This window comes from Onychostoma macrolepis, chromosome 16 (assembly GCF_012432095.1).
Source record: "Onychostoma macrolepis isolate SWU-2019 chromosome 16, ASM1243209v1, whole genome shotgun sequence".
Classification (NCBI taxonomy): Eukaryota; Metazoa; Chordata; class Actinopteri; order Cypriniformes; family Cyprinidae; genus Onychostoma; species Onychostoma macrolepis.
In genome coordinates, this window is record NC_081170.1 from 1,815,677 (window position 1) to 1,838,573 (window position 22,897).

The 22,897-nt window shown below is 37.6% G+C and overlaps 2 protein-coding genes and 1 pseudogene across 5 annotated transcripts in view; 1 reads left to right on the top strand and 2 right to left on the bottom strand.

Annotated features, from left to right (window-relative positions):
- The window catches only part of cdk14 (cyclin dependent kinase 14), a 226,228-nt gene that overhangs the window by 126,157 nt on the left and 77,174 nt on the right, over positions 1–22,897 (top strand). The window lies entirely within an intron of this gene.
- Positions 667–17,246, bottom strand: LOC131522308 (tripartite motif-containing protein 16-like). 2 transcript variants are annotated; one of them, XM_058747718.1, is made up of 7 exons: positions 15,033–17,246; positions 9,693–10,272; positions 9,367–9,462; positions 9,053–9,286; positions 3,303–3,453; positions 3,138–3,173; positions 667–2,937 (listed from the first exon to the last, which is right to left on the bottom strand). In XM_058747718.1, the coding sequence occupies exons 2-7, from the start codon at positions 10,263–10,265 to the stop codon at positions 2,387–2,389; spliced, it is 1,641 nt and encodes a 546-aa protein (XP_058603701.1). In that variant the 5' UTR covers positions 10,266–10,272; positions 15,033–17,246; the 3' UTR covers positions 667–2,386. The 2 variants fall into 2 exon arrangements, with proteins under 2 accessions (XP_058603701.1, XP_058603700.1); XM_058747717.1 differs by lacking the exon at positions 15,033–17,246 and having other exon boundaries at positions 9,693–10,383.
- LOC131522310 (tripartite motif-containing protein 16-like) lies at positions 11,018–22,829 on the bottom strand (annotated as a pseudogene).

A 22,897-nucleotide genomic window follows, 5' to 3' on the forward strand; every position in this document is an offset into this window, starting at 1 on the left:
CAGCTTCTCATAGTTTGACACAGACTCAAAGTTGTGATGCATATTACATTTTTTACGTATTACAAACTTTTCCTGAATTTGTGAGCAGTTTTTATGTTTTGGCCAGTTGTTGGTTTCTGGTTCTCCTCTCTGCTGTTTTCACCATTGCATAAACTAAATACCCAAATTTAGCTTTTTACTGTTTTGTCTTGCTTTTCAAAGAAAAAATCAATTACAAAACAATTTACTTAACACTGAACCTTTTTTTTTTTTTTTTTTTTAACATTTCTAGCAGACATTATACCAACAAAGCACAATTTAACTTGAAATCAGTAAGTTAGTAAAAAAAAAAATTTTTTTAAATTGGTAATTTGAGACCCCCTTCTTGAATCAGGCATGTATTTTTTTACTGTACAAATAAATGCAGCATTGCTGTCTTTTTTAAAATAGAAAATATTTCAGATCCCACAGATACAAATCTATTACAGATTTGAACACTGTGTGAATGTTATAATAAATGTATTAATATTGCTGTTGTAATTATTATCATTATTATTGTCTTAAAAATTCATAAAAATGTTACTGAGCAATGAGTAACGCTGTTTCAGCGCAGATTTTCCTCGCGCTTTGGACTTTGAACCCTGGCGCCGCGAGCTCGTGCAGCGCTGTCAGAAAACACACAATCCCTGCATGTATTAAAAAACATTCTGCAGTTTATTTAATAATTGTTTACAGCCATTTCGCGATTTTAATCATCATACAGTAACCAGCAACAACCAGACATGAGATGGAGGCGGTGTGTGGTGAGCGCACTGGCGCCGGTGTCCTGTGGCTGCCGTCGCATCATCCAAGTGGATGCTGCACACTGGTGGTGGTTGAGGAGAGACCCCTCATATAAATGCCTCATTCATTCATTCATGGAGACGCAGCACTAAGCAGTCTCTCGCTGTCGGTGCTTGTAATGATTTTTGCATCTTTCTCGGACAGTTTTAAATGCTTTCACACTGCTGACATGTTTGGTGCATTAGCGCGTGCCTGTATTTGATCGCATCACGTCATTGTTCGGTACAATTTATTCGACCTGTGCGCTTATTTGGGCGAACACCGAAAGAGCTTTTTTTTTGCCATTTTCGGCTGAATAATTTCTGTTGCCGAACATTCGGTGCATTACCCGTAAATTGCCAGAATTCTGCGGTGTATGACCACAGGATGAAGATTACCGGTATGAGCACGTACAAGCTAATGTAAGACGTCTACTCTGGGCCAATCATAACATTCTGATGCAGACATCAACAAAAACACTGACTGGGAGGAGATCATTTCTGTTTAATGATGTCACTGAATTGACTGGTAATTTGAAACCGATGTGTGAACGGTGCTTTACCGGAAAAAAGATGGAGTGCTGTTTCCTGTGTGAACAGTGCATTTTTGAATTTACCAGTAAAGTCATTTCGGTGATTTTATGGCAAGTTACTGGTATTACTGTGTGAAAGGGGCTATTGAGTCTTCATATATAAACAGTTGTCTGTCTTTACTGACATTATTTTCCAGGTGAAATTTTCTTGTTGTTCTAATGAACTTTGAAGTAGTTCCTTGTTTTTCACTGTATTTTGCCAATTTTCTTCTCTGTTTACAGTAGTGTTGTCACGGTACCAAAATTTCAGTATTCGGTAACGATACCAATGAAAAACACTTTGACAAATTCCGTGACATTCCGTGCTAAACTGTAAATTCCGTTTTTATAACTGGATTCCGAGATTCCGTCCGCGTTTTCTGCATCACGGAAATCATCGGGCCGTATGCGTCAAGAACCGGGTTGACCAGGTACTCGGTACCACCGGTACTTAAAAAAACCTGGTACCGTGATGTTTTCATTTTTTTAGTACCGACTTGGTACCGAAGTACCGGGTCTTTTGACAACACTAGTTTACAGTGAAAATGTTCACCTTGACACCTTGGTTTTTTAGGTTTATCTTATTTAAAAAAATAAATAAAACTCAAATGTTCAGAAGCTCATGTGTGTGCACTCACACACACACACACACTGGTATTCCAATTATTATGGTGACTCTTCGTATGAATTAATTATTTTGATAGTTGTAATAAAAATGATTGATCTGACACTACATTAGAAATTAAATAGTTGATTTCCATCAACACAAACAGAGTTTGAGAAAAACACAGGAACACATGGTCACTCAGCAGGACTCACACACACTGATCTTACTGTCTATATGAGGAATTATTACACACATTTATTCTGACATGTTATTTCAGTGACAAGTTCAGCTGCAGTATTAATGTCATGAAGAAAAAAGAAGAGACTCTATAACATCTCACTGTTACTGTTTCATCATGCAGCTCAAAGCATTATGTGTAGAATCTGTCATCAGTCTATTCTGATTCATCAACACAGTTTCACTGATGATCCTCTACAATAAACATTAACCCCAGGATAGAGCGGCTGAGTGAATGTGGTGTGTTCTGTGTGGATGAGGCTCATTGTGTCAGAGACGCTGTAGAAGGACAGAGTTCCTGCACCGTGATCCACAAACACTCCTATTCTACTGTAATTCATATACTGTACTGTTCTACTGATAATGGGCTTCACAGAGAGAGCAGTCACTATGTTATTGTGTCTGAATGAGTATCTGGAGGAAGAGCAGATCAAACTCCAGGACTGATCATTACATCCAAACCCACACTCATTACCCTGTCCCTTCCTGCTGATGCTCTTATATGACACTGATATTAACACACCATCTCCACTCCACTCCAGCTCCCAGTAACAGCGTCCACACACACTCTCTCTACACAACACCTGATACCAACCATCAAATCTGTCTGGATGATCAGGATACGACTGATCTGTGCCAGTGTATGTAATCACTCTGTTGTTCTCAGACAGATGGAGGGATTTATTCACTGTGTTCAGATCCAGAGTGAGCTGATGGGAATCTGATGGAGATAAAACACATCAGAATCAGGAATTATGAATCTGTTTGATCTGTTCATGTAGCTGAACTCATGTTCAGTGTATCATCAGTGTCTCAGTACACATGACCAGATATCTGTGCAAATCATCATTTACATCATCAATTATAAAACTGCTTTCACCTTCTACAGAAGAACACGAACAACCTTTTTTACTGACTTACACTGTAGGAAGTCAATCCTGGTCTTGATGAATGTGACTGTGGAAATCAACAGACATGAACAGTGTGATTCTCATGTTCCTGCATCCATTTCTAATATGATGTTCTCCATGATATGAGATGATGATGGACTGGTTTCTGAGAGCAGATGAATCTTCAGGACTTTACCTCTGTCTGAGATCTTCTTGAGCTCCTCTTTGCAGAAATCCTCCAGTTTGTCTCTCAGCTGATGGACAGATTCTCTCAGATCATCAGAAGAGACGAGAGAAATTAAGGGATCTTCTCTAGTTTCAGGAGGAGCTGAGAGAGACTGGAAACTCTACAGAAAACAGAAATCAAAACTCATCAGCTCCACACTTCACCCAATAACCTGCTCCAACATCAGATTTGTGCGGCTGTTGTTGACTTGACTGATCTTTAGTAACTCACCTCAATCCAGCACTTTCACAGCATCAGCTTCATTCTTCTCATATTCATTAAATCACATTAGAGCTACAGATTCTAGTATTTGCTAAATACATAAAGCTATATGTGATTTCCAGGTGATCAATCATTCATTTATATGTCTGTTGCAAGCAATCAAACCATTTAATGTTCAGTGCGCAAATGTTGAAATGAACATTTCTAGACTAGAACTTCTAGATCTTTGGCCGCATTTAACCCTCTGGGGTTCGACAAACGTGTATACGCATTTTGACACAGATTTTCCTGATAAGGCCGAAATGAGCTTGAATTACTCTGCCATTTTTGATCGTACAGATAAGAGCAATACACCATTCGAATCTGTAAGGGGTCTACTTTTATTTGTATACACTCATAATAACAACTAAACTTTGTGCTTTTGAAGAATAAAGAAAACAAACAGGGTGCTCTCTGTCTTCTCCGTCTCCATGAACTGCTTTTGAAACACGTCACTAAAATGAACTGTAACTCAGCAAATACTTCACACAGAGACATGAGAAATATATCTATAGAAAGCTTGACATGTCTACTGTTAAATGAAGTAAGTCTTACCGAAAACAAATATTCTGTGATAAAGTAATCTGTATGAAACCAAGGACATGTCCAGTTTTTCCGTCTGGTCTCATTATCTCTAATTAGGCCACGCCCACGCGCTGCTCGCGCTATTGTTATTACAAATCTCCACGCGGAGCCACGCGGCATGTAAACGCCCACACCCCCGTAAACAAAGCAGCAACGCGTTCATCTCGGATACTTTTCAGTTTTGGAAGAACACGCTGTGAGGAATAAGCCCCAGAAGACGCGCTGAGAGGAAAAAGCTTTGTTTACGTCACAAACCGAACGCGAGCGCAGCTGGAGCCGTGGAGGAGGAGATACTTTATACCAAGTAAGTAATGTTTCTTATTGGCATTCGATAATGTGTTGTTGTGACAAAGTTTAACGCATTTACTAGTTAAACATTTCCCAAACTATAACTCCAGAATAAAATGTGTGAAATCGAGTGCAACATTTTGAAATATGATAGGCAACCTTTCATTGCAAGACGTGAGGATAATTATATGTTCTATAAACAATGATATAAAAGTAATGTCTAAGAAAGTTTAGACCAATCTTTACTGTGAAGTAGCCTACTCCGTTTGCAAATACCTGCTCATACATGTTTATAATAAGCTTAACAATAATATAGTTTCTCAGTTATAAAATGTTGTTTTTGTATGATAATACATGTAAAGCATGTGTGCATCTATGTTATAAAATCACATGGGCAATATTGGTGATTGCTAATGTAATAATACAGTTGCTCCTGATAAGCCTATCAACATGCTCACTAATTTATTTATTAATTTTTATTCTTTAATCTTTATTTATTTTGAAAAGTAACAATATGTAGGCCTATATATTATAATAAATATAATGTACTGTTTTTGCTGTACTTTGGATCAAATAAATGAGCTGAAGACACTTCTTAAAAAAAAAAACATTACAAATCTTACTGTTTAAATAATTTGACTGGTAGTGTATGTATTGTCACCATGTTTGCTTTGTCTTTGTCCGTTCATTGTGTTGCTCACGTCTGTTTTGTGTTTTTTCATGCAGTTTCTGCTGTCTCCTGTTTTCCTGGGTTCCAGTTTCCTGCCACTGTTTTGGATATTTTGGATATTGCCCCCACGATGTCTTGACTCTTCTGTTGTTTGTTTGTTTGTTTGTTCCTAATAAACTGTTTAACTGCACTCGCAAGTGAGTCTCAAGTTATTTTATGTGATAGTTATATATATACACATTTCTTTTTTCCTCACATTCTTTCTTGTAACTCTTCTCTCTGTCACACACCTGACTAAATGGCTCATTATGGAGCTCATTATGCGGGTCTTTGTCTTCTCAGGTGTGCACGCCCTCTCGCATAGAGCCTTTCCGCTCAAAAAGTGACTTAGAATCTTTAAATCAATATATTGTTTTCACTGAATGAGTGAGTTAGATTATTTTCAGATCATTTTGAAGCAAATATTCTAGGCTACAAGATCTAGTTCTCAAAAGTCTTGTGAACAAATGTTCTGTATGTGTTTTATGGCCTTATTTCAGTTTCTTTAAAATTTTAGTTTTTTTGTAACCGCATAAACGTTGTTTTCTCAAAAACACAATCACATGCGTACAAGCTGCTCACATATTATTGTAGCCCAGTTTGTGCTGAATACAGTGTGAATACAGCACAAACTGGGCTACAATAATATGTTAGCAGCATTTATGTACATGATTTTGTTTTTGAGAAAGAAACGTTTATGCGTGGTTAGTGAAAAACTAAAATTTTGAAGTCACTGAAATAAGGCCATAAACCACATACAGAACATTTGTTCACAAGACTTTTGAGAACTGGATCTTGTAGCCTAGAATATTTGCTTCAAAATGATCTGAAAATAATCTAACTCACTCATTCAGGGGAAAACAATATATTGATTTAAAGATTCTAAGTCACTTTTTGAGCGGAAAGGCTCTATGCGAGAGGGCGTGCACACCTGAGAAGACAAAGACCCGCATAATGAGCTCCATAATGAGCCATTTAGTCAGGTGTGTGACTGAGAGAGAAGAGTTACAAGAAAGAATGTGAGGAAAAAAGAAATGTGTATACGTATAACTATCACATAAAATAACTTGAGATTCACTTGTGAGTGCAGTTAAACAGTTTATTAGCAACAAACAAACAAATAAACAACAGAAGAGTTCGAGACATCGTGGGTGCAATATCCAAAATATCCAAAACAGTGGCAGGAAACTGGAACCCAGGAAAACAGGAGACAGCAGAAACTGCAGGAGAAAACACAAAACAGACATGAGCAACACAATGAACGGACAAAGACAAAGCAAACATGGTGACAATACATACACTACCAGTCAAATTATTTAAACAGTAAGATTTGTGTAGAACAGTAACAGTAAGAAGTGTCTTCAGCTCACCAAGGCTGCATTTATTTGATCCAAAGTACAGCAAAAACAGTACATTATATTTATTATAATATATAGGCCTACATATTTTTACTATTCAAAATAAATAAAGCATAGAACATATAAGTATCCTCACGTCGTGCAACATTTAAATGCAATGAAAGGTTGCCTATCATATTTCAAAATGTTGCACTCGATTTTACACATTTTATTCTGGAGTTATAGTCTGGGACAAGTTCACCTAGTAAATGCGTTCAACTTTGTCACAACAACACATTATCGAATGCCAATAAGAAACATTACTTACTCGGTATAAAGTATCTCCTCCTCCGCTGCTCCAGCTGCGCTCGCGTTCGGTTTGTGATGTAAACAAAGCTTTTTCCTCTCAGCGCGTTTCTGAGGTAAATACAAGGCTTATTCCTCACAGCGTGTTCCTCCAAAACTGAAAAGTATCCGAGATGAACACGTTGCTGCTTTGTTTACGGGGGTGTGGGCGTTTACATGCCGCGTGGTTCGCGTGGAGGTTTGTAATAACAATAGCGCGAGCAGCTTGTGGGCGTGACCTAATTAGAGATAATGAGACCAGACGGAAAAACTGGACATGTCCTTGGTTTCATACGGATTACTTTATCACAAAATATTTGTTTTCGGTAAGACTTGCTTCATTTAACAGTAGACATGTCAAGCTTTCTATAGATATATTTCTCATGTCTCTGTGTGAAGTATTTGCTGAGTTACAGTTCATTTTAGTGACGTTTTTCAAAAAGCAGTTCGCGAAGACGGAGAGCGCACCCTGTTTGTTTTCTTTATTCTTCAAAAGCACAAAGTTTAGTTTTTATTATGAGTGTATACAAATAAAAGTAGACCCCTTACAGATTCTTATCTGTACGATCAAAAATGGCAGAGTAATTCAAGCTCATTTCGGCCTTATCAGGAAAATCTGTGTCAAAACGCGTATACACGTTTGTCGAACCCCAGAGGGTTAATATGAGTTCCCCTAGCCTGCCTATGGTCCTCCAGTGGCTAGAAATGGCGATAGGTGTAAACCGAGCCCTGGGTATCCTGCTTCGCCTTTGAGAAAATGAAAGCTCAGATGCCCCGATCTGGAATCTTCCCTTTATGTCGTCATACGGGGAAAGGTTACCTCCCCTTTCTCTGCTTCGCCCGCCCATGAGAAAATGAACTACTACCCTGCGACGCGAGCGCAGTATTTGTTTTTCCTCGAGAGACATCATGGCTTGCAAACGAGCGAAGCATGGCAGTTGCTCAGTGTTTGGATGAACAAATGAACACCGAAGTATTTTTTTAGTTCCTTCATCAGAGCCTATGGCTAGCATTAGCTACATGATAATAACTGTAATACATAAACAAACCAACTAAAGTACGGTATCCAGACACAATATTTTAAACTAACCATTTGGAGACGTCCTGCTGTAGCTGCTGAGTTGTAACTTCTTCATCCGGTGCTTCTCCATCCGGATCAGATTCTGGGTCAAACTGAAAAGCTTGAATGACTGCATGTCTACGAGCCATTGCGATACATCCATTGTCAACATTAGCGCATGGTAGCGCAAGCTGGTTAAGGCCACACCCCCACCCTCCACCTCGCCCCGCCTCTCTCCTCCTCATTAGCATTTAAAGCTACAGACACAGAATGGCACGTCCTAAGGAAAGCTCATTGTGGGACTGGCTCGCAGTGGCTGAAATTCTGCACCAAGGCTGAATTTCGGGAAACAGACCTCAGATACAGTACTAGGGACCACTTAGGCCTATATAAAAGCATCCAAAAAGCAGCATGTCATGGGACCTTTAAATGGTTTCAAGTTTGTTGTAATAAAGGATTAGTTCACTCAAAAAACTTGTTCTTATTCTTTTAAGGGTCATTGTTACTGATAAGAATTATTGTTTAATATATACCGTGAAACCGTGATGTTTTCTGAGACGATTATCATACTGTGAAAATCTCTTACCGTTACAACCCTAATGCTGTCAGTGACGGCAGCTCGTGCGCAGATGAGCGCTTCAGTCACATTATTTAGAGACTCCCCATTCGTTCCATTAAAACCACAAAATAAAATGCACACAAACATGTCCCTGCCCTTGATATACAATCACTGATGAACGCATTTGGTATTAACGAGTAAAAAATCCCAGAAGCTGTGACATGCCTAATAAGTATCTACCATCTGAGTATTATTCCACTCGCATGCTTTCAGCGGAGCTGCGTACGTAATCACTATCCTGAAGAATTTGTACTATATACTTATTTTGATGTAAAGATTGCAATAAAAATGTTTCTATATGAATTCCATGTCAATAAATTAAACACAATGTACTATTGAAATTTATTTGTGATGTCATATACGCTATTTTTAGTTTGTTTCACCAAGTGCAGTGTAAAATGCACACATCGGATACGGGTCACTTTTAAATGAAATGTAAGCACGTCGTCCAAAAAATCGGATATAGTCACAAAATCAGAATTAGTCATCAAGATCTGCAGTTTAAATAACTGTTACCTGCAGGAACTGGATGTGATCCTGTGTGTGTGAAAGCTGCTCCAGCTCAGCGTCTCTCCTCCTCAGATCATTGATCTCCTGCTCCAGTCGCTCCAGTCGTCCTTCAGCTCGACTCACTGCTTGCTTTTCCTGATCTCTGATCAGCCGTATCAGCTCAGAGCGGCTTCTCTCAATGGAGCGGATGAGCTCAGTAAAGATCCTCTCACTGTCCTCCACTGCTGTCTGTGCAGAGCGCTGTTAGGACACACAGTGATTCAGGCTTCAGTGAGTCTGAACTGAGACGGAGACAAACTTCTCTTCTTCTCCAGACTCACCTTCTGAGACTCCACAGCCTCTCTCAGCTGCTGGAGATCTTTCTCTCTCTGCTGGATTCTCTGCTGGAGCGTCTTCTGCGTCTCCTTCAGCTGCTTCTGCAGGACAAACAGATGATAGTGAATCTCACAGAAAACTACTGGCACTAAATCATCATGTGATCAGATGAATCCAGGAAACATAGAGTTAGGCAGTTTACAGGTCACTTAACTCACCAATGGCTGTAAGTTCAAACTTCAGAAGTGATGATTGGTTACAATCATTGTACATGAATTATAAAGCATAAGGAGAGTTTAGCAATATTTTATTAGTGTGTAGTTTTAAATACCTTTTTTTCTGTCCTCTGTGCTGCAGCTGATACAATGTCGTGGTTTTTATGATCATCCGTCGTACACAGCACACATATACATTTCTGATCAGTGCGACAGAAAACCTCGAGGAGCTTCTCATGTTTCTGGCAGATCATCTCCTGCAGTCGTCCAGTGGCTTCAGTCAAATTGTGTCTCTTTCCTTTAAACAAACTCTCATGTTGTTCGAGGTGATTCTGACAGAAAGAGTTCAGACACACCAGACAGGACTTGACAGCTTTGTATTTTCTTCCAGTACAGACGTCACACTGAACATCTCCAGCTCCAGCGTCACAGTCAGCAGAGAGTTTGGTCTTCTTCAGTTTCTCCACCACTTCAGCCAGCATGGTGTTTCTAGCTAAAGCAGGTCTTGGACTGAAGGTCTGTCTGCACTGAGGGCAGCTGTAGACTCTCATCTGATCCTCCTGATCCCAGCAGTCTGTAATACAGCTCTTACAGTAACTGTGTCCACACTGGATGGTCACTGGATCCTTCAGGAGATCCAGACACACTGCACACGTGAACTCATTCACCAAAATCCTGGCTTCTTCCATTTTTCTCCTTGAATACAGAGACACAAACACACAACAGCTCAACTACACTTCAGTTTCTCTTTCCCTGAACTCATGTGATTCCTGTTTCCTGGTTCTGTGTTTGAGTGACGTGTGAAAAACAGGCGTGTCTTCAAGTCTGTAGCAGGTTCCTCATTCCTTCTCCTGTAGAGATTAGTAAAGACGTACTTGAATTATTCAAGTAAATGCAAAGACTGACTAGTTGATTCAGGTGTATTTAATTCAGATCAAACTAAACTCTGTATGAAAGTGACTCTCCTGGACTAGGAATGGGGAACCCTGATAATGAAATATCTACCACATGTCAGTCTCAGACAAACACTCAACGAATACAAGTTACAGCCTTAAAAACTGCAGTAATACTGCATCCTAATTACTACACTTAAAACTGCAGGACTGCATGATCGCACGGATGGATCTGTTTTGTAAAAGGAGTGAGTTCAGTCTTCACTCGCACTCTCTCAGTTTTCAGTTTTAGATACTTTGTCATGATCAATATCTGTACATTCGTATTGCCAAAGCATTTCAGCGTTGCTACTAGTGTTGTCACGGTACCAAAATTTCAGTATTCGGTACCGATACCAGTGAAAATCCACGGTTCTCGGTACCAATTTCGGTACCACATGCTAATTAAAAACACACTATTTTTTAATAATAAAGTCATACAAAAATAAAAAATGTACAAAAATCAATGCCATTCTTTATACTTATTTTAATTGTTTCAAGTTTTTCCACAAGTAATAAAAGTATGAAAATCAGTAAACAAGTTTCACCCAAATTTAATTTGTCTTTTAATTAATTAAATTTAAACACATTTTATTTATTTTTTTGGTAAATAAAGGGGATTTACTATTAAAATTAAAATATGGAAGAAATATTGTGTGATTTCTTTAAAAATAAGTATTATTTTTTTTTCAACAGTAGTAATAGTATCACATACATTCTACTAAATAATAGTAATATATTTCTGGCACAATGTCTTTAAGATAAACGTTTATTTTGACGGGTTGCCGTGAATACCTTTTTATTTCTGTGTGTAGCTATATGATATGACGCTGGTTTTACTCAATGAAACGGTAAAATGCTCGCAAAGTGACTCTCAGAGCAGTTCTGGAGGCGTTGTTTATGTGTTTGTCCTCATTGAGACGGCAGATGCTGAAATCACCGCGAGCATCATGCGCGCTTCAGTGTATAGTAAACAAAACTGCGCTTCTCTGCCATTCATTCATTCACACAGAGACTCGCAGAACATGCGGGATTCATATTTGAATCGACTTTTGCGGCTTAATATTTACAAATATTAGTCCATGTCGTGATTTGATTTAAGTGTAATGACCTACTTTTGATTAATTCATCCAAACTTTGACAAATTCTGTGACATTCCGTGCTAAACTGTAAATACCGTTTTTATAACTGGATTCCGAGATTCCGGCCGCGTTTTCTGCATCACGGAAATCATCGGGCCGTACGCGTCAAGAACCGGGTTGACCAGGTACTCGGTACCACCGGTACTTACAAAAACCTGGTACCGTGACGTTTTCATTTTTTTAGTACCGGGTCTTTTGACAACACTAGTTGCTACATACAATCAAAACGGTGCAAAATGTGAATAATGCAAAACAACAAAGGAAGAAAGAAGAGAGAAAAAAAACAGTAATTGAAATGCAAAAAATATAAAATAGGTGGCATTAAAGAATAGAATAAATTCACAAATAAAATAATTAAAACAAAACAGTATGAAAGAGCATTAATAGTGCTGGAGACAGACTGTGCTGCTAAAACACAGCAGTCCGCACATTCTCGTAGTAAGATGGGCAGCTTCTCATAGTTTGACACAGACTCAAAGTTGTGATGCATATTACATTTTTTACGTATTACAAACTTTTCCTGAATTTGTGAGCAGTTTTTATGTTTTGGCCAGTTGTTGGTTTCTGGTTCTCCTCTCTGCTGTTTTCACCATTGCATAAACTAAATACCCAAATTTAGCTTTTTACTGTTTTGTCTTGCTTTTCAAAGAAAAAATCAATTACAAAACAATTTACTTAACACTGAACCTTTTTTTTTTACATTCTAGTAGACATTATACCAACAAAGTACAATTTAATTTAAAATCAATGTTAAAATTAAAATTGGGTAATTTTTGAGACCTCCTTCTTGAATCAGGCATGTATTTTTTACTGTACAAATAAATGCAGACTTGCTGAGCAGAAGAGACTTCTTTTTTTAAAATAGAAAATATTTAGGATCCCACAGATACAAATCTATTACAGATTTGAACACTGTGTGAATGTTATAATAAATGTTTTAATATTGCTGTTGTAATTATCATTATTATTGTCTTTTTTAATTTTTTTTTTATTTGACAGAACAACAGTAAAATTACAATACTAACATTTATGAAGGTTGATGGAGCTTTTATTTTGGCGGAAACCCCCAGGAAGACCTCAGTGTTTCTTTTTGTTGACAGCAGCAGATTTATAAATGATTCTCATTATGAATTTGGGAAGATGTTTGTCACACGTATCGCATTGTCACATGCCTTGTAAAAATTCATAAAAATGTTACTGAGTAATGCTGTTTCAACGCAGATTTTCCTTGCGCTTTGTATGAGCACGTACAAGTTCAGAACGCGCTGATGTAAGACGTCTACTCCGGGCCAATCCAGAGACACTAAAATTCAAACTTCAACGGCTCTGGGCCAATCATAACATTCTGATGCAGACATCAACAAAAACACTGACTGGGAGGAGATCATTTCCGTTTAATGATGTCACCAAATTTACCGGTAATTTGAAACCGATGTGTGAACGGTGCTTTACCGGAAAAAAGACGGAATGCTGTTCCCTGTGTGAACAGTGCATTTTTGAATTTACCAGTAAAGTCACTACATTTAGAATGAACACAATATTAAAGACATGGAGGCAGAAAATGTATAAAGCTATTTTGTACCACTTCATATAGCCTAGTTAATGAATTTCACACAAAGAAACCAAAAATAACGCTCCAAACATTACCATGATTATAAATGTGATATTGCTTTTTTTTTTACAACAGTTCAATAAACAAGAGGCTAATTAAGAGACTTACGTTTTCGATGCCGTATTTCCTGTTTTTGCTTTATTTCGACAACAAAAATCACTCCAAACACAGCCACAGCACTGTTTTGCGTCTCTGAGCAACATGAGGGCGTTTCGTTCCTGAATGAATCAACCATTCAATCACTTATTAACAGTGACTTGCTGCCACCTGCTGACAATTTTAATTTCACATTCAAAGTATCTTTTATTTAAATAATTTCAAATATCGGTATTTAACTTTTTGTGTTTAATATATCAAAACATGATTCATGCATTTGTAATTGCAGGTTAAATGCATTCATGTCTGGCATTAAACAGTGTGTAAATGCATCTAAACACCACTTCAGACGCAGCTTCTGTGTTTCCTCTGCATTGCAAAGATTAATTTTATTGATAATGATTTCATTTTCTTGGTAACAGCCCAAAAGTCTTATCATTCTAATTCACTGATTAAATGTAAGAATTTGACTCAAAAGATAATGGAGACTTTTAGAAAAAAAATGGCTTTATAAAGGTAAAAATGGCCATAAAATGTAAAAAATCAGTTTAAACTTATTGGAAAAGATTAATTTCTATCAGTGTGAACTGATCACCGAACAGAATATGAAGAATATCAAAAACTTTAGGAGTCAGCTGTCCACGACAGTCCTTAAGATACCAGCACAATAACATGCAGCAAAATATCGTCTAATTAACGTTCTCAATAAAATCCCAGAAAATACTGAGATTATATTTTTTGTCAATATCGCACACCCCTATTTACTGTATTACTGTGTGAAAGGGGCTGTTGAGTCTTCATATATAAACAGTTGTCTGCCTTTACTGACATTATTTTACAAGTGAAATTTTCTTGCTTTTTAGGTTTATCTTATTTAAAAAAAATAGAATAAAACTCAATTATGAATATGAATTAAATAATTCAATATGAATTAAAATAATTTTGATAGAAACTAAAACATTAGAAACTAAATAGTTGATTTCCATCAACACAAACAGAGGTTGAGAAAAGCACAGAAACACGTGGTCTCTCAGCAGGACTCACACACACTGATCTTACTGTCTATATGAGGAATTATTACACACATTTATTCTGACATGTTATTTCAGTGACAGAAGTTCAGCTGCATATTAATGTCATGAAGAGAAAAGAAGAGACTAACATCTGCCTGTTACTGATTCATCATGCAGCTCAAAGCATTATGGGTAGAATCTGTCATCAGTCTATTCTGATTCATCAACACAGTTTCACTGATGATCCTCTAAGATAAACATTAAACCCAGGATAGAGCGGCTGAGTGAATGTGGTCTGGACTGTGTGGATGAGGCTCATTGTGTCAGAGACGCTGTAGAAGGACAGAGTTCCTGCACCGTGATCCACAAACACTCCTATTCTACTGATAATGGGCTTCACAGGGAGAACAGTCACTATGTTATTGTGTCTGAATGAGTATCTGGAGGGAGAGCAGAGCAAACTCCAGGACTGATCATTATATCCAAACAAACACTCATAACCCCGTCCCTTCCTGCTGATGCTCTTATATGACACTGATATATACACACCATCTCCACTCCACTCCAGCTCCCAGTAACAGCGTCCACACACTCTCTCTACACAACACCTGAGAATAACACTCAAATCTGTCTGGATGATCAGGATACGACTGAACTGTACCAGTGTATGTAATCACTCTGTTGTTCTCAGACAGACGGAGGTGTTTATTCACTGTGTTCAGATCCAGAGTGAGCTGATGGGAATCTGATGGAGATAAAACACATCAGAATCAGGAATTATGAATCTGTTCATGTAGCTGAACTCTTCATGTTCAGTGTATCATCAGTGTCTCAGTACAGATGACCAGGGCCTGTATGTATAAAACTTCTCAGAAATACTCTTAAGAATAGTCTTAAGCTTTGACTTAAGTGTCAAAAAATTCTTAGTAAAAAGTAGGACTTTTCTAAGAGTAGGATACTTTTATAAAGAAGCTAAAAGCAACTTTCAGTAAAGTCTGAGACTGATTCTTAAGTGTTGACTGAGGTGACACTGAAGTGTTGTAAACTAAGGACTACAATGATGTCAACACAAAATGGCTGACCTCGACCTCTGAATCAGCCAATAGTGAGCCTGCTCATGTGAAGTCACAGCAGCACAACACCAATCATTAATGTAACTACATTAAAATAATTTAAGACACTGAAATATTTTAATATTTAAAGGCTTTGCATTGTGCAAAATTATCACAAAGTATTACTGATGCTTTATTTTCTATTGATATGTCTCCTCGTTTACAGTTGGAGCAATGATCTGAACATGAGTTCCATCAATGGCTCCAACAATTCCAGGAAAGCCCACAATCCTCAAAAAAGTGGCTTGTTTTTGCAATATGATTTGGTGGTCAGTTGAAAAGTCAATAAACTGCCATATAGTAGTGGCCAAAAGTGATGGCCGGCCTAGGAAATTTGACATCTTCACCTTTTAATAAAAAAAAAAAAAAAAAAATTGTTCAAGATTTTGTAAGCATATTGCATAGTTGCTTACAGTCTGTTGTTTTATTTGTGATGATAATGCAATGAAACATGCCAAATTGTGCGGTCATAATTTTCGGCCATGCTGTCATACAAAGAAATTATGAACACATGCAAAAACAAGAGGACCAATGAAATGTTAATAACTTATATTGTAGTTAGTGTGCCAATGTTGCCAATTTAGTGATTTTATCTCTAGATTTAGTGACTTCTTCACCCCTTTAGAGACTTTTTTTCAAAAGCCTAGCAACAAAATCAATTTATTGGACAAATCTTATCTACATTACCAGACTCTTACATGATGTCATGAAGGTGAGTTCACTGATCTACAGTAAATAAATATAAATATAGATCAGTGAACTCACCTTTATGAGGTCATCTAGCAACATTAACTCTCTGGGGTCGGCTGTATCGCCGGCAATACCAGCTCGGTTTTTTTAAGATCAGTGCAAAATACACTAAAAATGCTCTGTTGATTTTGGTCACACAAATAAGTGTTATACATCAATCAAAACTGTTAAGTGTCTACTTTTATTTGTGTACACTCCCAATAACAACAAAACTTTGTGCTTTTGGAAAAAAATAAATAAAACAAACAGGGTACACTCTCTGTCTTCTCCGTCTCCGCGAACTGCTTTTAGAAATGTCACTAAAATGAACTGTAACTCAGCAAATACTCAACACCAGTGACCAGTTGTAGCTACTTTCAATTGAAAGCAGTTGGCAACACTGGTCAGTGTTTTTTTTTTTTTTTTTTTTGTCCTTTTGTATTTTAATGGTTTAAGTGAAATGTGGTGTCATAGAAAAAGAAAAAAAAAATCCACACATCACTTTTGGCCACTGTTGTGTTTTGTGCCGTTAGTGCCACAATATGTAAGACCCTGCTTACTGTGTCATCACCGGTGCATTGCTGCATTTTTCCAATTTTCCAGCCAAAAAAATGTCATTACTACTTTCATTTCTTCAGTTAGAGCGTTGGTTTTTAGAGTTGAAGAAGTTATTTAAATTTCTTGCTTTGTCAGTTACAAAAAAAATTGACTATCATAACGATCAAGTTTGTATCATTTTATCAACTCCATATCATCATATACTGTAACTCCAGTGCATCGTATCTTCATTGGAAAGTGTGTGTCTCCTCCTCTTTGCTGCCATCTTGTTACTCCCAACTAAGTTAGGAGACCTCCAGCTCTCTTAAATCATTTAGGAGCTGAGACCTAATCTTAACACTTAGAAACCTTTATGAATCACTCTTATTCTTAAGTCTAGAAATGAGAGGAAAATTACGTCATTCTTAGAATTTTGACACACTTAAGACAAAAATTTTACTCTGAGCGGCTTTATACATACGGCCCCAGATATCCTGTGCAAATCATCATTTACATCATCAATTATAAAACTCTGCTTTCACCTTCTACAAGAACACGAACACACTTTTTTACTGACTTACATTGTAGGAAGTCTTTCCTGGTTCTGGGAACAATGTTGGTGACTCTGACTGTGGAAATCAACAGACATGAACAGTGTGATTCTCATGATCCTGCATCCATTCCTAAGACATTTCTAATATGATGTTCTCCATGATTTGAGATGATGATGGACTGGTTTCTGAGAGCAGATGAATCTGCAGGACTTTACCTCTGTCTGAGATCTTCTTGAGCTCCTCTTTGCAGAAATCCTCCAGTTTGTCTCTCAGCTGATGGACAGATTCTCTCAGATCATCAGAAGAGACGAGAGAACTGAAGGGATTGACATTTGCATCTGTAGATTCAGGAGTTGCTGAGAGAGACTGGAAACTCTACAGAAAACAGAAATCAAAACTCATCAGCTCCACACTTCACCCAATAACCTGCTCCAACATCTGCTTTGTGCGGCTCTTGTTGACTCGACTGATCTTTAGTAACTCACCTCAATCCAGCACTTTCACAGCATCAGCTTCATTCTTCTCATATTCATTCAATCACATTAGAGCTACAGATTCTAGTATTTGCTACTTAAACTAAAACTATATGTGATTTCCAGGTGATCAGTCATTCATTTACATGTCTGTTGCAAGCAATCAAACCACTTAATGTTCAGTGCACAAATGTTGAAATGAACATTTCTAGACTAGCGCTTACTACATGCATTTAAACTGCATGGTTCAAGTGACCCAATTCCGATTTTATTTTATTATTTTCCTCCCATGTGGCACAGATCAGAAATGGCTCACGACCGTGTAAGCAGGAAAAAAATCACATGGATTCCGATATTCTCCGATCGGTTTTAGGCCTCATATGTGGAAATGAATCGGATATGTGCTTTTGCGCCTGCCGTGTAAGCGGACAGATCGGATATTCCCCAGTAAATGTGACTTCTGAAATTCATTGAAAAGTGAGTTTTATTTAAACATTTTGCGGAACAGACATGCCTGTAACAAATGAAACGCCTCTATTTCAGTAGCAGAGTATTAATGTCGTTCATTTGTGTTAAATAAAAGGTGATCTGACGCTGAAATTTGTTGCTTTTGAAATCGCGCTGAGTGCTCGTTGCTGCTGTCTAGGGTTGTAACGTTATACAGATATAACGGTTTGAACGTGCGTGGTTATCATACTGTGAAGGTTTGCATTTCTATGGGTTAAAAAAAAAAAAAGCTCACCTGCACAAATGCAGCTTCTTTCCGCTCGGCTGCTTACACGCACGTGCAGCGGAGAAAATGGCAAAGACAGAGATTATATCTAATCTCCATCCCCCCGCTGAAAAATCTGCAGAATACTTCAGATATAAAAAATAAAATGAACCTTGAGGACGGATATCCAATTTGTAAAAATTGTGGCCCGCAAAGTGGTTGCAAAAGGAGGCAATACATCTAGGGCCCTTTGAAATCCGTTTTTTTTTTCTAGACTCCTTTTTAATGGTCAAATTAAATTTTATTAATCAAAAAGCATGTCTAATTAAAATCATGAAACTTATACAATGTAACATTAATTTATTAATGGTTTTGTTACCGAATTCTGTGTTTTAGCATGTCTAATTACTTGAATGCATACAAATAATTTTAATTTATTCTTACAGTAGCCTTATGAAATGTTTTTCCCTCAGAAATTCTGTGTTGTGTATTTACATTTTTCTGGTTATCAGATGAAGGCATAAAACATTGATTTAATTTATATTTTAATTAATGAAAATTAAACATTTAAATTTTTGGCAAAGGGGATTTACTATTAAAATGTTAAATATTTTGTGATTTATTTCTTAAAAAAAAAAAAGTTTTATTATTTTTCAACAGTAGTAGTAGTATTACGTACATTCTACTAAATAATAGTAATATAGCCTATTTCTGGTACAATGTCTTTAAGTTAAACCGCACTTTTATTTTGACGGGTTGCCGCAAATACCTTTTAAAGTTCTGTGTGTGTATGATATGATGCTAGTTTTACTCAAATGAAATGGTAAAATGCTCGTGAAGTGACTCTCAGATCAGTTCTGGAGATATTGTTAATATATTTATTTCCTCATTGAGACGGCAGACGCTGAAATCACCGCGAGCGTCACGCATGCTGTGTATGTAGTAAACAAAACCGCACGTCTGCTCCATTCATACAGAGATGCGCAGAACATGCAGGATTCATATTTAAATAGACTTTTGCGGCTTAATATTTACAAATACTAGTCCATATCGTGATTTGATTTAAGTGTAATGACCTACTTTTGATTAATTCATCCAAACTTTGACAAATTCCGTGACATTCCGCATTAAACTGTAAATTCTGTTTTTATGACTGCATTCCGCGATTCTGTCCACGTTTTCTGCATCACGGAAATCATAGGGCCCTATACATCCAACATGTTCGCTAATATTTGCGGACACCATCCCTCCATGCAGATAAAGGTAGCCTATGTCGCATTTATAACAAGTTAATAATAAGGCCGTATGATTTCCGTGATGCAGAGGGAATCCCGGTGCAGTCGTGAACATGGAATTAACGAGGATGTCACGTCAGATGCAATCTGATGGATAGATAGCCTAAATCAAAAGATTGTGAAATGGAGAGTGTACAAAGTAAACATCTTTAGCAACAGTGTGAAAGTGAACAGCACATGACAGACACAGAACCATTGTCTGAAACTCAAAGGTCTACTACAACCCATCAAAATAAAAGTTCAATTTAACTTGACAGAAATATAGGCTATTAGTATTGTACAATGGAATGCACTATAAAGTTATATAATAACAACTATAACAATATTCTATATAATAATATAATTCATTTAAACATTATTTTTAAGGAATATCATGTTTGTTGATGTTTTAACTTGGTATAGGCCTAATTCTGTTGTGCAGCACTTTGCCAAGTTGTTGAATTTTCATTTGATAACATTTTAAAACATTAATTAAAAATGTTAAGGTGTTAGCTTTATTTTTAATTTAATTGTTTGTTTTTTTTCAGAAGGGAGACTTCAATACTTTCATTAAATGGTTTCAAGTTTGTTGTAATAAAGGATTAGTTCACTCAAAAACTTGTTCTTATTCTTTTAAGGGTCATTGTTACTGATAAGAATTATTGTTTAATATATACCGTGAAACCGTGATGTTTTCTGAGACGATTATCATACTGTGAAAATCTCTTACCGTTACAACCCTAATGCTGTCAGTGACGGCAGCTCGTGCGCAGATGAGCGCTTCAGTCACATTATTTAGAGACTCCCCATTCGTTCCATTAAAACCACAAAATAAAATGCACACAAACATGTCCCTGCCCTTGATATACAATCACTGATGAACGCATTTGGTATTAACGAGTAAAAAATCCCAGAAGCTGTGACATGCCTAACAAATATCTACCATCTGAGTATTATTCCACTCGCATGCTTTCAGCGGAGCTGCGTACGTAATCACTATCCTGAAGAATTTGTACTATATACTTATTTTGATATAAAGATGTAACTATTGCAATAAAAACATTTCTATATGAATACCATGTCAATAAATTAAACACAATGTACTATTGAAATTGATTTGTGATGTCATATACGCTATTTTTAGTTTGTTTCACCAAGTGCAGTGTAAAATGCACACATCGGATACGGGTCACTTTTTAAAATGAAATGTAAGCACATCGTCCAAAAAATCAGATATAGTCACAAAATCAGAATTAGTCATCAAGATCTGCAGTTTAAATAACTGTTACCTGCAGGAACTGGATGTGATCCTGTGTGTGTGAAAGCTGCTCCAGCTCAGCGTCTCTCCTCCTCAGATCATTGATCTCCTGCTCCAGTCGCTCCAGTCGTCCTTCAGCTCGACTCACTGCTTGCTTTTCCTGATCTCTGATCAGCCGTATCAGCTCAGAGCGGCTTCTCTCAATGGAGCGGATGAGCTCAGTAAAGATCCTCTCACTGTCCTCCACTGCTGTCTGTGCAGAGCGCTGTTAGGACACACAGTGATTCAGGCTTCAGTGAGTCTGAACTGAGACTGAGACAAACTTCTCTTCTTCTCCAGACTCACCTTATGAGACTCCACAGCCTCTCTCAGCTGCTGGAGATCTTTCTCTCTCTGCTGGATTCTCTGCTGGAGCGTCTTCTGCGTCTCCTTCAGCTGCTTCTGCAGGACAAACAGATGATAGTGAATCTCACAGAAAACTCCTGGCACTAAATCATCATGTGGATCAGATGAATCCAGTAAAAGTAATGGCTATAGGATATGAACTCCAGAAGTGATGATTGGTTACAATCATTGTACATGAATTATAAAGCATAAGGAGATTTTAGCAAAATTTTATTAGTGTGTAGTTTTAAATACCTTTTTTTCTGTCCTCTGTGCTGCAGCTGATACAATGTCGTGGTTTTTATGATCATCCGTCGTACACAGCACACATATACATTTCTGATCAGTGCGACAGAAAACCTCAAGGAGCTTCTCATGTTTCTGGCAGATCATCTCCTGCAGTCGTCCAGTGGCATCAGTCAAACTGTGTCTCTTTCCTTTAAACCAACTCTCATGTTGTTCGAGGTGATTCTGACAGTAAGAGTTCAGACACACCAGACAGGACTTGACGGCTTTGTATTTTCTTCCAGTACAGACGTCACACTGAACATCTCCAGCTCCAGCAGGAACCACACTTTGAAATTTAGTCGTCTTCAGTTTCTCCACCATTTCAGCCAAGATGGTGTTTTTACCTAAAATAGGTCTTGGACTGAAGGTCTGTCTGCACTGAGGGCAGCTGTAGACTCTCATCTGATCCTCCTGATCCCAGCAGTCTGTAATACAGCTCTTACAGTAACTGTGTCCACACTGGATGGTCACTGGATCCTTCAGTAGATCCAGACACACTGGACACGTGAACTCATTCGCTGAAATTCTGGCTTCTTCCATGTTACAGCTTGCATATAGAAACAGAAGCTCACAACAGCTCAACTACACTTCAGTTTCTTTTCCCCTGAACTCATGTGATTCCTGTTTCCTGGTTCTGTGTTTGAGTGACGTGTGTAAAACAGGTGTGTCTGTGAGTCTGTAAAGCAGGCTCCTCATTCCTGCTCCTGTGGAGTTTAGTTTCCACACACATGGCTGTTATTAAAGTAAATGCAAAGACCTTGACTAGTTGATTCAGGCGCGTTTAATTCAGATCAATGCGGTCCGTCTCGTATTTTCTTTATGACCGCGAAAAGAACTAAAAATACCCTGTCAATTTTGATTGTACAGATAAGAATAAGGTATCGTTTGAAACTGCAAAGGGTCTACTTTTATTCGTGTATAGTCATCATAAGAATAAAACAATGTGCTTTCATAAAATAAAGAAAATAAACAGGGTGTGTTCTCTGCTGGCTCTGTCTCTGTCACCTCTCTTCACAGACACGTAAATAAAACATGTATCTCTGTGAATACTTGCCTCAAAGACATGATAAATATATGTATAGAAAGCTTGAAATGTCTACTTTTAAGTCACGTCCAAAACAAATATTCTCTGTTAAAGCAATCTGCATGAAACGCGATCAAAACTTCTCCAGGGCCCCAAAACACCCTCAGACCCCAGAGGGTTA